The sequence below is a fragment of the Rhinolophus hipposideros genome (genome assembly GCF_964194185.1).
Source record: "Rhinolophus hipposideros genome assembly, chromosome: 23".
Lineage (NCBI taxonomy): Eukaryota > Metazoa > Chordata > Mammalia > Chiroptera > Rhinolophidae > Rhinolophus > Rhinolophus hipposideros.
In genome coordinates, this window is record NC_138069.1 from 2,721,961 (window position 1) to 2,738,085 (window position 16,125).

The 16,125-nt window shown below is 43.8% G+C and overlaps 1 protein-coding gene across 1 annotated transcript; it reads left to right on the forward strand.

Annotated features, from left to right (window-relative positions):
• Window positions 1-169: 169 nt before the first annotated feature.
• Window positions 170-15,378, forward strand: LOC308491959 (uncharacterized protein; the record flags this gene model as incomplete). The annotated part of the gene is made up of 6 exons (XM_081036189.1): window positions 170-293; window positions 7,531-7,746; window positions 9,429-9,496; window positions 12,111-12,237; window positions 12,685-12,780; window positions 13,117-15,378. The coding sequence occupies 6 exons, from the start codon at window positions 170-172 to the stop codon at window positions 13,125-13,127; spliced, it is 642 nt and encodes a 213-aa protein (XP_080892315.1). The 3' UTR covers window positions 13,128-15,378.
• Window positions 15,379-16,125: the final 747 nt, after the last annotated feature.

The window sequence follows — 16,125 nt, forward strand, 5'->3', positions numbered from 1 at the left end:
GACCATGGTAAGATTAGTGAATTACACGAGGATGGACCCATTGTCCCACTTCATTTGCTATAAAGTGAGTTCTTTCATCACAAGCAATGCTGTGTAGAACACCATGGTGATGGATAAGGCATTGACCTGCCACAACGTAGCTGGCTGATGACCATAGGAATGGTGCAACATGGAGGACTCAGTGTTGGTCTCTGTGGCTGGCAGATTGGGCACTCCAGGTTGGCCTGGAGTGTGCAAGTCCATGCTGGGGAACCCCTACCCCTGCCACCACGGCCATTTTGTTCATGAGCCCAGTTGGTGACAACAAGGGTGGCTGGGGAGAGGCTAAGTGGTGTCCACAAAATGGTTCATCCTCTGCACTTTATTAAAATTCTCCTCTGCTGAGGTCACCCTTTGGCAAACATTCACATGAGACATAAATATCTTCATGTTTTCTGCCCATCCCGAGGGGGTCTGTACACATACCTGTGCTCCAGTTTTCCTTCCACATCCCTGATCATCCAGCCACACCCTGAATCAGCATATAATCACACATCTGGCTGTTTCTCCTTCCAAGCAAAGTGGACAACTGGGAGCACTGCTTGAACTTCTGCCCAACTGGGGAAACTTCCCTTCACCTGTGTCCTTCAAGGATGTCCTGGAGAGGGACTGTCATGCTGCACTGTCCACTTCCTGGTGGTGTCTGCATATCGTGCAGAACCATCTGTAAACCAGGCTCAAGTCTCTCATCCTCTGTCAACTGATTGTGGGGAAGTCCGCATGAGGCCATCGCTGCAGGCTGGGAGAGAGAAGGCAGTGTGGCAGGAATGGGACCAGGCGCACCTGGGCCACTTCTCCATGTAACGTACTTGTGCCTTCAGGGCTTGCTCAGGCCCCATCACACTTGTGCCATCTCTATTTGATGATGGAGTGCTGCTGTGCACACCCAACTTCATCACTTGGTGAGTTAGATAACACACAGTTCGTGATGAGCAGCTAAGATCACATGGTAGCTTGATGGCCCATAGTTAAATGTTCAGTCTCTACTAAGGCCCAGTAGCAAGCCAAGAACTTTTTCTCAAAAGGGGAGCAGTTACCTGCAGAGGGTGTCATGGCTTTGCTCCAAATCCTAGGGGTTGGCACTGTGACTCACCTATAAGAGCTGCAAAAGGAGATAAAGACAGCATCTTTATCTCCAAGCACTCTTGGACTCACTGATCATAGGGTGGAGGTAGCAGAGCAGCTGGCATAGAAGCCTGGGCTCGTTGCAAAGCCTTCTCTTGTTCTGGGTCCCATTCAAAAGCAGCAACTTTTCTGGTCACTCAGTAAATGGGCCAGAGTTAACACACCCCAGGGAGGAACATGTTGCCTCTAAATCCAAAGACCACTCGGCATTGTACATGTATTTTTGGTTGTAGAAGAGGCCAGATGTAACAGTCATCCTTCACCATAGAAAGGGTTTATATACATGCCCCACACTATTGGACTTCTAGAAATTTTACTAAAGTAGAAGGTCCCTAAAGTTTCGTCAGATTTATTTCCCATCCTCGGACACACACTGTCTTACCAATAAGTCTAAGTAGTTGCTACTTCTTGCTCACTAGGTCCCATTAGCATAATGTTATCAATGTAATGAACCAGTGTGATATCTTGTGGAAGGAAAAAGCGATCAAAGTCCTCCGAATTAAATTATGACATAGGGCTGAGGAGCTGATGTACCCTTGAGGTAGATCTGTGAAGGTGTGTTGATGGCTTTGTCAGCTGCAAGCAAACTGCTTCTGGTGGGTCCTACTAACAGGGCTGGAGAAAAAGGCATTTGCCAGATCAATAGCTGCATTCGAGGTACCATGGGATGTGTTTTTATGGTCAAGCAATGAAACCACATCTGGCACAGAGCCTGCAACTGGAGTCACCTGGATAAGCACGCAGTAATCCACTATCACTCTCCAAGACCCATGTGTCTCCTGCACAGGCCAAACAGGAGAGTTAAATGGGGATATGGTGGGAATCACCACCCCTCCATCCTTTACGTCCTCGATGGCAGCACTAATATTGGCAATGCCTCCAGAAATGTGGTATTTCTTCTGGTTTACTATTTTCCAAGGTAGAAGCAGTTCTAGTGGCTTCCATATGGCTTTTCTCACTGTAATAACCCTCACTCCACAAGTCAGGGAACCAATGTGGGGATTCTGTCATCTGCTGAGTATTTCTATACCAAGTATGAATTCTGGAGCTTGGGAAATAATCACAAGGTGAGTTTAGGGACCCACTCTGACACAGACCTGAGCTCAAAATTCATTGATCGCTTAACTCGATAATCCCCTTGTTTGACTCGTGGACCACCAGGATGTTTTGGGTCTCTAGGAATCAGTGTGAGTTCAGAGCCAATGTTTAGTAGTTCTCCAGATGGCTGATTATTTCTTTTTTTCCTCAATGCATAGTTACCCTGGCAAAACACTGTAGGCTAGGGAAAAGATTAACAGTATAAGCTTTTGGTAGTGTGCTGGGGTCCTTCCTCAAGGGGACTCAGTCTCTCCTTCATTCAAGGGTTCTGAGTCTGTAAACCGGCTTATGTTTGGGAATTGATTGAGGGGCCTTAACTCTTTGTTATTATGATTCGGGTTAGACTTTTGTTCACTAGAACTTTTCTGCTTATACAGATCAAGTAAGAATTCAGTTGGTTTCCTATGTATTTCACTTCTAGGAATACTGTGATTAAATAGCCAAAGCCGTAGATCTGCATGAGTCCGACTAGTCTGATTGCTAATTGGACTCTGCTGTCCATTATATTAACCACGCCCACCTTGCCTGTGGTGGTTGCTGCCACCATTTGCCCCCTGCGAACCCAGGACCCAATTACTCCCACTGTATTTAGGTTTCCCAGTTCAGTGACCACAGTTCCCAATGTAAGGTCTGGCCTACAGAGAAGAGCAATCACAGAGCTCATCGAGGACGCTGGGGTTCCCCTCACAGATTTATTTTTCACAGTCTTGGTAAAAAAAAAAAAAAAAGTGTCTTCTGACCCGCCCAGGGTGAATGAGTAGGTCTTAAATGACAAGCCCACTCTGACATTCTAATCTTCCTAAGCCTTTGAGTCTCTTCCTCTACATCAAACTAAGGCAGGTCGCGTATTTCCAGGTTGCTCACTGTGGATTGCCTTTTGGTTCATGTTTTAGCCAAACAACCAAACAAACAATTAGACCCCTTTCTAATTCTCTGAGCTGTAACATTAAATGCAGAATCTCTGCTTAGTGAGTCCATATCACGAAATCAGCCTGACCCAACTTTGCATTCCTTCTGCCATTATCCCACCTCCTTACTATCCATCCCGCACATGTTCCCCAGATCTCTGTGTAAATTAGGAAACACCAGTACTTCTTTTGGAATGTAGCCTCCTCATGGGTCACACTTTGTACCTAACCTTTAGGGGCCTGCTGGGATTTGAATCTAGTTATAGGTCTAGAGGCAGAGATGGGTGGTCTGTGGGTCCCGAGGAGATTCAGTATTGTCTTGCATGGAAACTGCCCCATGGGAAGCCGGTACAGTTTCCTCAGGCAATGCAGGGTTAATCCCCTCAGACTGGGTGGAGAAGCTAGTACCAATGGCAAAGAAGACTCACCTGAATTTAGGGGCTTGATGTCCCCAGTCCAGCTTTCAGGATCCCATTCCTTCCCAATCAATGGCCTCACTTTGACAGGAAACAAACCATGAAGCTAGGGCTTCAACTGGCATTGTAATTCAGCCAGCTGCAGGATGAGGATCTGGGCTATCTCAGCCCTGTAGCTGCAGGAGATCAGCGGCTCCTTCAGGACACACAGGGACACACAGAGTCTCTCTGATCATTTATGTGGCACTTGAGCTGGGGTATCTAGTCCCTGAGCTCATCCTTAGCTTTCACTGCTTTGTCTGTGACATTTAGAGCAACCAGCCAATCTCACTGTATTCATTAGTTTGCCAAAATTGTTCAAGTGTCATACACAGTCATGCAGGTCCTTGCTGTTTATAAATGGCTAAGGAAGAGGAGTAACCAACGTTGGTATTTTGTGTGCTTCTATTGCCAGGTCACCCCATGCATTATCAATACTCCCTCTGCTACTGAAAATAGAGTCATTTAGCATCTCTACATCTATGTTTTATTTTCTGCCATCATGCGTATGTGTGGGAACCTGTACTTCCATGATGTGGGGAAGTGAGGTTGCCATGTCTCTTCAAAGCTATATGTAGGACTGAAAAATTGCTGGATAAGGTCTGCTGAAAAATCTAATACAAGATTAGATTTTGCAGAAGTCTAATACAACCTGTATGTGCTAATTGTAAATCTAAATTCCCTCTTGTGGGGGAGACATATCATAGATCACTTTGCTTTTTCTTCAAGGAGCTGAGGTTGCACTTGAACATCCAAACCCTTAAAGATCAAACAGTACAAGTAATTTTCACTTTAAAAACTCATGATGTAATTGCATGGCAAAATGCTATGGAACCAACAAAATCTTGCATGTTACGATAAATATTCATTTATTTCTGTTAAACTGAATATACAATTATGTACCCTAGGCAACCAACTTTTGTTTATAATTACCATTACATTAACAAAACATAGATGGTGAAAATACAACTTTGTGAAGATCTAATTACAATAATAAATCAAATAATTTGCATTGAAAAAGAATGTTGAATGTAATTTAAGATTACTCTGTGGCAGATTAGAAAGTCATATATCACACTTCTATTTGTGTAGTGGTTTCTATTAAATATTTAACATACATATTTAAACATTTAAAAAAATTTACATCTCAAGTCAATTTGTATCTATGTCATCCCCTTGAATAAAAAAGAACCCTAGCTTGCCCTCATATCCTCCTTGCCACTGTTTCGCAATCATCTGCTTTAATTCTATTATTAAATTACCCTCACAATATGCTTCAAGAATCATTTCAATTCAGATGTTTTACTGATTCATTTACTTACTACATTTTCTTGTAATCTGTATAAGTTTTACTTTCTTTGATTTTTGAAAATGAATTACATTCATGACTAATTCTATCAGAGATATTCTAGAGATTATAATCTATGTATATACTCTCATCTTCCAAATACCCTTGCTTCACTCACAGTTTAATACTAGATTAAAGGTTATAGAATTCCAAGTTCTAAATCATTTTACTTAGAAATCTGAAGATGTGCTCCACACCGTCTTCTAGGACAGCCTCACCCTCTTTGCTGTACCTGGAAGAGTGGACCTTCTTGGTTACCCAACATGAATTCCCTGTCCTCTTTTTATTTTGCAACAGAAACTTGGTTTTGTGTCCACAGCCACATCCTACTCCACTTCTGGGGAGCAGAGTGGAGACAAGGAAGAATCCTGTTTTCTTGATGACTTCACTGAACAACTCATTCCACTGTAGCTGGAATCCATCCCAAAGATTTCTTGTTACACTTTTAACTTTTAAACCAATTTGAGGAGTCCCATATCTATTACTTGAAGCAAGTAATACATAGGTAATCTTTTATTTTATTTCTTTCTTATATCCTGATAGCTTTCAAGATTTTCTGTTTCTCCTTAGAGTTCTGAAATTTCATCCATGCTGTATTTTTTGTAGCCCCCTGTCCCAGTTATTATGCTCAACACCTTATATTCTATTTAATCTGAAGACACAAGTCTTCTATAGCTCGAATATGTTTTCTGCTATGTCTTTATCCATTTCTCTATATAATTTATTTGTAATTATTGCTTCCTTTTCATTTTCTCTGTTTTCTTCTTCTGAACCTTAATATTAGATGCATTTTGGATCTCAGGGCACATTGCTGTAAGCCTTTCAAGATTTTCTCTCAATTTCTGGTGTTCTGATGATATTTTTCCAGATATTTTCAATTTATTCCTTTGAAAATTATATGTGCACGTGTTATTGTTATTTTAAGAAATGTTAAGAGAAAAAGGGAGGTAATCATGTGTATTCAGTCTGCCACCTGATTTTTACTTTACAAATATCAATGCTGTGCTGTTTTGCCAATAACGGTTCATAATTTTTATATCTTTCTTTTATACTGTTATTTTTATTGTGCAAAATTCACATAACATAAAATTTACCGTCTTACCCATTTTAAGTGTACAGTTTGGTAGCATTAAGTAGGTTCACATTGTGCAACCATCACCACCATTAATCTCCAGAACTTTTTTGTTATTTCAAACTGAAACTCTGTACCAATTAAACAATAAATCCTCATTTCCCTCTTCCTTGAGCCCCTGGTAACAATTATTCTATTTTCTGCCTATAAATCTGACTATTCTAGGTACCTCATATAAGTAGAATTATACAATATTTGTCTTTTTTTGAGTCTGCTTTGTTTTACTGACCATGTCTTCAAGATTTACCCATATTGTAGCATGTATCAGCATTTCCTTCTTTATATGGCTGAATAATAACCCAGTGCATGTATATACCACGTTTTGTTTATCCACTCATCTCTTCATTGACATTTGGGTTGTTTCCACCTTTTGGCTGTTGTGACAAATGCCACTATGTACGTTGGTGTACAAAAACCTGTTTAAGTCCCCACTTTCAATTCTTTTGGGAATATACCCAGAAGTGGAATTGCTGGATCATATAGTAATTCTATTTTTAATGTTTTTAGAAACTGCTATAGTATTTTCCACAGGAGCTACACCATTTTACATTTCCACCTGCAGTGAACAAGGATTCCAATTTCTGCACGTCCTCACCAATACTTGTTTTCTGTATTGTATAGTTTTGTTTGCATAGTAGCCGTACTAATAGGTGTGAACTGATATCCTATTGCATTTTTGATTTGCATTTCCCTAATGGTTATAATGTTTATCTTTTTTCAATACGAAACAACTCATTGTGTCCAACTTAATTATTTTTACTTTAAAATGATCTGTCTTATGGTAACATTATGATCCCAGATTTCTTTTTCATATTATTTTCCTAGCACATTTAATTCCTTTATTTTCTACCATCGAGTGCCCTTTAATGTTAGGTTTGTCTTTGTAAATTGTAATGTTGAATATTTAAAAATAAATTTATTCAAAACTTATCGAGCACATATTATTTGGTAGGGACTGTGCCAGTCGCGGAGGCTGCAGTTTTAAGAAGGGGATTAGAGTCAATGCTGGAAGGCAAGCTTGATGATTTAAATGAGCTATTTTAAAAGAATGAGTGTTATAAAAAGGGAAATACTGGGTTTATGTTTTTGCTTTTACCCAATGAGTGAATGTCAGTTAACAATATATGTTTTGTAGGTTACAAAATTTAGACATAATATTTTAAATTCAAAAATTTGTAACATAGATTTTTAAGATTTCTCTGACGAACCAAAAATAAACACCAGCGAAAGCCTAATCTTCCACATAGTTAAATACAGTATCACTTTTCCTCTTACTATCATTGTCATTATAATTACGAATAAAAAGCGTGAACCAGAGGACAAGTGGGTGGAGCTGCGCCGAAGGATGAGGTTCAGCCTCGTCCGGCGCCGAGCACGACCGCGTTCTCCACCCTCCCTGGCCTTGGCCCATCGCGGGCACCGTAGAGAGCAGCGCCGCGGCCCCGGCTGGGAAATATAGTTCGAAAGGAAAAGTGCTGAGGCTCAGCCGGCGGAGCGTCGGCTCCCCGGTGCGCAGACGCACTGGCACCGGCGGCCTGGCGGCCGCGGCGAGAAGCGTTCCTGCCATAGGTGTTCCGCTTGCCTGCGGTGAGGGCCGCCGCTTGGCCTCCGCTTCGCGGCGGGGCCCGGGGCCGATTGCCGGTGAGAGCGGGCCCGCGGTGTGCTGCTCCCGCGCTGGGGCGGGACGGCGAGTCCCAGGTCGGGGCGCCCGAGCCGCGGCGGCCTCGGCAGGTGGACGCGGCCCGGGCAGGGGGCGTCGCCCGGGGAGGTACCGGGAGGAGGCCGGAAGTCCACTTTCCGGACCCGCGGAGCGTAAACTTTCAGGTGGATCCTTTTTTGCTAACCTTGCTTATTTGGCCTCTTTTTCCTAGAGTGATTTAAATAATTTTTTGTTGTCGAGAGTAATTTTGTCCTTTTGCTACGTTAGTTCCCTTTTCTCAAATTTTTAAATTCATTTCTAGCCGGTGACGCTGTTCCTTGGAGTCTGTGTTTTTCAGGAGGTGGGGCGGGCAGGTGGGGGGCCGTGGTTCCTTTTACATTTCGGGGTAAGTCGTCGCGAAGGAAGCGCAGCCTCCAAGGAGAAGGGGGACGGGACGTGTGGTCAAAAAGGACACCACGTTCTTCAAACGGTGTCTGAACAATTATGGTTGTCAACGAGAGAAACGTTCGAAGCCTTGAGAAGAATTTATTTGAGCCCAGATTTTGAGGACATGCCCCGAAGCAAGCTCTCAATGGATTGAGGAAGGGCTCTGGAGCAGGGCAGTTTTACACTTCTTTTTATAGTGCGGGAGTCAAAGGAGAGGAAGGTGGGTTCCAGGAGAGCGGTCGGTGGTACGTTAGGACGGTGGGAGACTCCAAAGCGGCATGGCTTTGGGATTTGTGAGGAAAATGGACCCGGACTTCTTGTACATCGCGGTCGCAGGACAGTTAGCATTTAACACTCACAACAAGTAGCGGAGGTGTGCGGGCAGCAAGATGCTGGCGGAGTTTCGGCGGGTGCCCCGCCGCTGGGGGGCCGTGCTGGAGGCGTCTGGGGGGGGCAGCTCTTGACGCCGCAAAGACACGTGATCCTGGCCGCCCCCGAGCCGCGCCGCGGGCAGGGCTCCTCCAAGACGAACCTGCCGTGAAGGAAGCGCCGCGGGCCCGGGGCGGACGCCTGCCCTGCCCTGCCCTGCCCGCCGGTGAGGACAGAGATGCTCAGGCCACCCGAGTCCTTACTTTTGGTCACTGGGCTTGTCGCGCCTGTGTAGCCCCTTTCCCATTCTCTTAATTGTTATTCTTATTTTTTAAAGCGGTGAAAGAGAAGTTTATCAGAAGAGATAGTACACTCCAAAGCATTAGGAGCGGGCCCAAGCAAAAAGAAAAGCAGCTCAAGGGCCATAATTCGGAGAAAAAGCACACTCGGAAGAGTTTGGAATGGGCCCGAGCAACAGAAGTTACTCAGAAGGCCCCCATTCCCTTAATTGTCGTAGCTCGGAATACCTAAGTGCAGATGTGTGGACTATTTGCCATCTCATTAAGGCCTCTAAGCCGGGTGTGACTGCCCGTTACCGTGTTGATGCGCGTCAGCTGTGCTGACTCCGTAGTTGGAGTCCTCCTTACGCATGAACCACTGACTGAGGCAGCAGCCCAGTGACTGGAGTGTGTGTGCTCCCCGCTCCTGGTTTGCTGACCGTGCCCAGGCCCCTGTAGTGTGCGATTGCCTGAGCCGGGCTCTGGCTTCCCTCTGCTGGGAGCTCCGTGCACGGAGATTTGTGACCTGGCCTGGCGTAAGGAGGGTGGGAGTGTTGCCAGATGGAGACCTCACCGTTTCTTCATTTCAGGTGCCTTCTCCAAGAGGGGCAGTGGGCAGAGAGAAATGGCCACAAAGTTGCTACCCGCCCAGGTTCAGGTGAGTGAAAGCTTCTCTCTGGAACGGAGGTTTATGAACATGCTTCATCCGTTGTTGAGCTTTTGTGGCATGGAAGCCCACAGAGGGGCCAGGTGACCTGGTGGGTGAGAAACTCTGGAAAGAAGGTGTCTCCCTCACCCTGGGCCAGTCTCCTTGTGACTTCTGCACTTAACAGTTTTAAGTACTTGTTGACTAGGAATTGAATGGGCCCCCAACCCATATCACTGCCATATCCAGAGCTTTGTGAGAGATCCAGATTTGGTTTTGCCCTAAGGAGGACGGATGTTAACCGGAAAAGGCAGTTTTTCTTGGTTTTTGTCTTCTTGAAGGAAAGAATTCAGTCAAGAGACGGAGTTAGGTGGGTAAAAGTGGCAAAAAGGATTATTTGCAAGGCAAGTACGCTCTGAGACATGGAGCGGGCTGGTGGGTAGCAGCCTCTCCTCACATTAGGTGACAGCTTTCATTCTTGTGGGTAGGATATTTCTCCTCTCTCTCCGGCACCTCCTCTTTTTCTAACCAACACGTCTCCTGTGCCTAGGGCACAAGCACGAACCTGCCAATTTCTAACTGATATGTCCCCTGTTTTTAGGGTGCAAGCGCGAGCCCACCGATTTCCCACCATCCATTTGAAAGCCCACTAAAGGGGCCCAAACCACAATGCAGATGTATTTGTGGGCGTGGCCTCTATTGTGCATGCTCTGGGGTCTGGAGATGGGACGCGTCTGACGGCAGGTTCAGGCCACTAGTTCCTCTTCCTGCTGTTCATCTCTACTTCCTGCCTACTCTATCACGGAGTCATGGAGGACTCAAATAATTCCTTCACAACACTAGGGATTCACAGAGGAAAGGCGCAGTCTTCGCCTTTCCAGTCAACTGCAGTAGTACCTGGTAAGGGTGTAGGTGATTTTCTAGGTAGATGCAGGAAAGAAGACCTCTGAGTCTGCAGTACTGGGCGATCTTGGACTTAGAAGCAGTCCCAGGCTCATAGAGATGGTCAAAGGAAAAGAAGTCCCAGCCCTGGCCTGGCACTTCCGGGGAAGTGAGCCTTCCCTGGGGAGATAAGCATCTAGTCTGCAGGGATTCCTTCCCTTCTTTGCCCTAACATGGCACTTGGGGAAATACAATTAAAAACACCATTTCTTCCCAGCCCAGAAAACCTCTCCAGGAAGGTAGAAGAGAAAGAAAACACTCTTATTATTGAGTAAGCATTGAGCCAGAATGTGATGTACATCACAGGCCATCCCGTAGTGGGACTGTCTGCAAAGGTAGGGAGTTCATGCTTCTGTAGCTGAGTGGATTCAACCTAGTTTTGCAATTTGACAATTTGTTAGGGGTCAAGTTACGCCTTTTTCCTCCCAGGAAACTGGGAGATGGGCACATTCCAAGATATGGCTACCAGGTCCCTGGGGAACCTTTCCTTAATTGTGAGGCTTGTTCAGCTATTAAAAAGATTTACATATATTTGGAAAGGACTGAAAAAGAAATTCAGGAAGGAAACAGGGAGGGAGAGCCGGAAGCTCCCCTCTCAGCCTCTTACTTTGTAGTTTGTGTTTGCACTTACAGGTCAGGGTTTTCCTGGTCTTGTGACTGCCTTTTGGGGGATGGTGAGGAGAAAGCAAGCGGTGACCGGTTACATACCTATGGAAATATGTCCGAAGGAAATAAGCTTAGCACACGATTCCGGTGATGAGCAGGGATCCTCAGTCCAGCATTTGTAGTTACTAAAGTGGAGGTAACCTAAATTGCCATCAGTAGATTGGTTCAGTGAACTGATTGATTTATACCATGAAATGCTGGATAGCAAACAAAGACATCTCACTTAGGGTACAGTTAATCGGTATATTTCATTTTTGTTTAAAGCCATATTGGCATGTAAAAAGTCTGAAAGGACATACTTGATGAACTTAATAAAACTTGTTCTGGTGGTAAAAAGTTAGATTAACATTTCTTTTTTGTTTGCTTATTGATCTTTTTTAATTTTCTCTTTTTTCTTTTGTTTTTTGAAAAAAAGTAAAAGATTCTTAATAAGAAAAGAAAGAGCCACTAGTTTGAAAGAGGTTACTGGTCCACTGAAATGGGAGAGGGGTAGAAAAACAAGGCTTTGGGGGAAGAAGGGAGGGTCCCATCCACAGCCTTCTCAGCAGCTCTGGTTGAAGGTTGATGGAGCCCACCACCCTGGGCCATCTCTGGGCAAAGCCCGCCCCGGGGCATTCTCAGAGCCTCCCCTCGCCCAGGACACAGAGATGGCCCAAGGTGGTGACAGTCCAGCCACACCTCCTGCTTCCTGAGTGAGTGTGCGGGAACCTCCTCCTAAAACCTGATTCTCGTGTCTCACCTGTAAGGTGAGAGTTTGGTCTAGATGATTGTCCATGTCCATGTCTGAGGTTCTGCATTTCCACCATTGTGGTTGTGTTGAAAGATTTCAAGTGCTTATCTTGTTTGGCTGCTGTGCTTCAGCTTTCTGCAGGCTCAGTGCTTTACTCACAGTGGGTACGTGGTAAATATGTTCTCCATAACTGATGGCCGTCAGGAAGTACTTGGCCTGAAATGCTCAGAACCGTGAGTGGTAACAGGGTTGCTGCTCAGTCACCCCCTCGTGGGTTTGCCGTTACAGGAGTCTGTGACGTTCAGGGATGTGGCCGTGCTCTTCAGCCAGGACGAGTGGCTGTGCCTGGACCCTGCACAGAGAGCCTTGTACCGGGAGGTGATGCTGGAGAACTACAGCTCCCTGGTGTCTCTGGGTGAGGACCTTTCCTTGTGACGCAGAAGCTCCGGGGCGAGCATTTGGTGCTGTCTCCAAAGAGGACAGTGCTCGGCTGGCCAGGTTCAGCCTGCCGCCTGGTAGGCGGGCTTGGAGACTGGCAGCTGCTATTCTCCTCGGCTGCCGCGAAGGTCTCAGCCTGACAGAGCTGATGATGGACGTCCTGTGTGTGTGTTTCCTGTCTCCTGTTTCCCTGCATCTCACAGGAGGTTCCAGCTTAGAGGAGTGCACAACAAGAGCCCTCACTTTTGCCCAAGACCACCTCCTGGCTGTCCTCTGGATGCCCAGATTTAAGCCTCTCTCAGAACAAACCTCTCCTTCCTTGGACTGTCCCTCTGGCCTGGAGACCCTGGGGCGGGATCTGCGTGCTAGGATGGCTGTTCATGTCTGTGCACGGACTCATTCTCCTTTTCTTGCTCATGAACAGGGATTCTGTTTTCCAAACCAAAGGTTATCTTCCAGTTACAGCAAGGGGAAGACCCCTGGATGGTGGAAAATGGAGCTTCTCGTGGCACATGTCTAGGTGAGTGACAGTCACTGGGGAATGGGCACAGCATGGCCTGACTGCCCGGGTGCCACTGATTAGCCGGGAGGCTGCTGTCGTCGGCACTGACCAGGGCCTTTCCTGGTGTGCTGGGCAGGGTGTATCGTCACCCTACCTTTCTGAGTACTTGATATAGCAGGTTCGGAGGGAAAGTTGGATTCTCCCAGTATGGGTTGCAGTTTTGTAATATGTCCCTTATAATTTGAATGCAGAATATGTAATGCGATATGTAGTGTGTAAGGGTTTGTGATTCATATATTCCCCTTTTTTCTTGCTTTTACTGGATTATTTTCTTAAACTGTTTTTCTTTTGTAGTTTGCACATAACGTTTTAACACCAACTGCACCCCTCATTGTTCCATATTGGATTTTTGTTTGAACTTTTTTTGTCTGCAATTTACTACACATGGTCAAGCTAAAAAGAAAAAGCAGATGTATATATTTATATACAACCTGTGGTGTATTTATGTACAACACAGGAGAGAGAAAGCAGGGATAGCAGAATGGTAATGGTTATCTCATGTAGGAAGAAGGTTTGCAGATACTCAGCATGCCATTTTCCTAAATCTTTTGTGTGAAAAATTTGAAGCTAATGCTGGTTGCCAGGACACCGCTTTTTAATCTCTAAAACCCCTGTGGTTGTTGAATCATAGGCTCTTGCTCTCTGTTCTGCTTTGAATTTTGTCTTTGTTTCTGGCACCAGAGAATGGCTCTCTCTTTTGAGTTTTGCTGCTTATCCAGCATTTATTCCTCTCAATGGCAGGCGGCAGGCTTTCTGTGTCTGCTCAGTCTTGTATTTCCTTTCATGAACTCTGTCTTCAGATTTTCCCCTTTGGTTTGACTAGAATATTTTCTTCAATAATGTTATCAGAAAGGTTCATGTGTGCTGTATTTGTGCTTGCCCAAAATTAGTTCTTTTACCTCTCCTGTGGGAATTATGTTTTGGATCTAGAATTCTGGCATCAGACTTTTTTCCCTCAGAATTGTCCAAATTTTGCTCCACTGTCTTTGGGCTCTGAGTATTGTTGATAAAAAGTCCTCTGTTAGCATGATTCTGTTTCCTCTATTTCCCGTATAGAAAACTTTTTTTTTGTCTTGTCTTCTGTGTGAAATCTTATAGGATGTCCTCTTTATCTTTAATATTGTTGTTTGGTACTCACTGGGCCCTTTGCTTTAAAGAACCAAGTCTTTTTCATTCCAGGGATATTTTTTCCTACTACATACTTACATATGTTCTGCCACATTCTACCAATAATTCAACGAAGCTGACTGCAAGAATAATAAAATAGAAATTCATTCAGAACCCTAGAAAATAAATGTATCTGTTGTAACAACAATGGGTAGCCATGGATGAGTTTCAGATTTGGCTCTGAGCTTTCTGGTTGGCAAAGAAATCATTAGTATCAAATTGACTCTAATTCTTTTATAATCATTTAAAATTTAATTGTTTTGATTTGTACAAGATATAGGTAATATTGTTGCAAAAAATTTTACCAACTATGATAAACTTTTGCTGATATTTCATTATTTATCCTTTCAGACTGTGGATATTGTTTAAGTGTGTTTGTGCATGAGAGAGACAGACGTGCACAGAAAAGGAGAGAAACAGAGAGATTGATTATACATATTGTTCTCGAGCCTGTTTTTAATTGTGAATGTCTTTCAATTATTCAACCCTCATTACATAGAGGCCTACTGCTTTGAAAGAACTCTATTGTAGGGGTAAGCCATATTTTATTAAACAGTCTTGGAAATTTTAGTTTCTAGTTTTTCCTTGTTAATATTGCTGCTCTGGCTATAGAATACAAAGGTATAACATAAAGATAAAAAGAGAAAAGGTCCAGAGAGTAATTACACCACAAAGACAGGAGTATTGTGATTTAAAAAGGCAAGGAATATGAATTGAAAATTCACATAGGACTTTTTGAAAAACTGTTCAGCCTCATTATAATGAATGGAATTCAAAACTGAAAAATGAGATGCCGTTTTTTTCATTATTAAATTACCAGAAATTAAGAAATACATGTCCAATGTTTTGCTGCTGCTCTGAGTGATAAGCAGGATCTTTAGTGGGATTCTGATTGTTACAGTCTTTCTAGGGGACTATCTGCCTTTTTAAAAATCAGTTCTAGGTTTGGAAATTTATCTTAAGGCAAAGTTGCAAAGATGGTGTAAAAGAATGTTTGTTATAATATGAGGGGTTACTGGGGGAAAAGAAAGCTAAATGACTCTCAAAAGGATTTAGTAAATTATGATATGTTTGTGCATTGGAATATTACAGTCATTAAAATGATAATGTCAACCTACATTTATTGACGTGGAGAGAAGCCCATAATTTTTTTAAGTGAAGAGGGTGAAGGGAGAAGCTTAGTTTCAACCTGTTTTTATTTTTTAAGTAAGAGTGTTTTTTAATATACAGAGAAATTCTGGTGAGCTAAATTTGACCTATAACAGAGATTATACTTGTATGATGTGTTTATGGGTGAACTATATTTTCACTGTTACAGTGTTCTGAAATTTTATTACAATTGTATATTTCCGTTTTAGTTAAGAAAATAAAAGCCTTTTCATAAAATGCATTCATTCCCTTTGAGTCAGTGATTCCATTTCTTGCGCTGTATCCTAAGTGATCAAAAAAGTGGACAGAAAATGATTCTCAAGAATGTACTCTTCTCCCAGTATTTCCCATGTCATTACATGGCACCAGTCTCCATCAAGTTGTCCAAGCCAGAAGCGAGGCGTCATCCTGAGTCCTCTCTTTCATGTACTCTGTATACCCTGTTCATGGGTGAAGATACTTGTCCATCTCTACCTGTAAAATAATCCACCTGTACCCGTGTCCACTATCTTGCCTCTAAAAACTGCCATCACCTCCAATCAGGAAGATTTTGGCAGCCTCCAAAATCTTGGAGCATTTGGCTGCTCTGCATCTGCCCTTGTTCTCCACCCTCCAAATTACAGTCCACTTGTCCCAAAACCATAGCGGTCTTTTTTAAACAACCATCATGTCCCTCCTAACCCCTGGTGATCCTTCAAAGAGATTGTAAATGCCTTCCTATATCTTAGAAGACCCCACACGATAGGGTCCTTGCCCACCTCTTCATTTCGTAGCACTCTTCCCTTGTTCCCTCTTGCTTAAGCCACACTGGACTTCTTTCTGTTCTTCAAACATGCAGAACTTACTCCTCCTTAGGGCTTCGGTGTTAGCTGGGGTTTTTTTTTGACCTAAATCATCTTTATACTTTACATTTTTGCATGGCCAGCTTTGTCATTTAGATTTCGTGTTTAATTTTATTTTCTCATCATCCAGTTTAAAATATCAGCT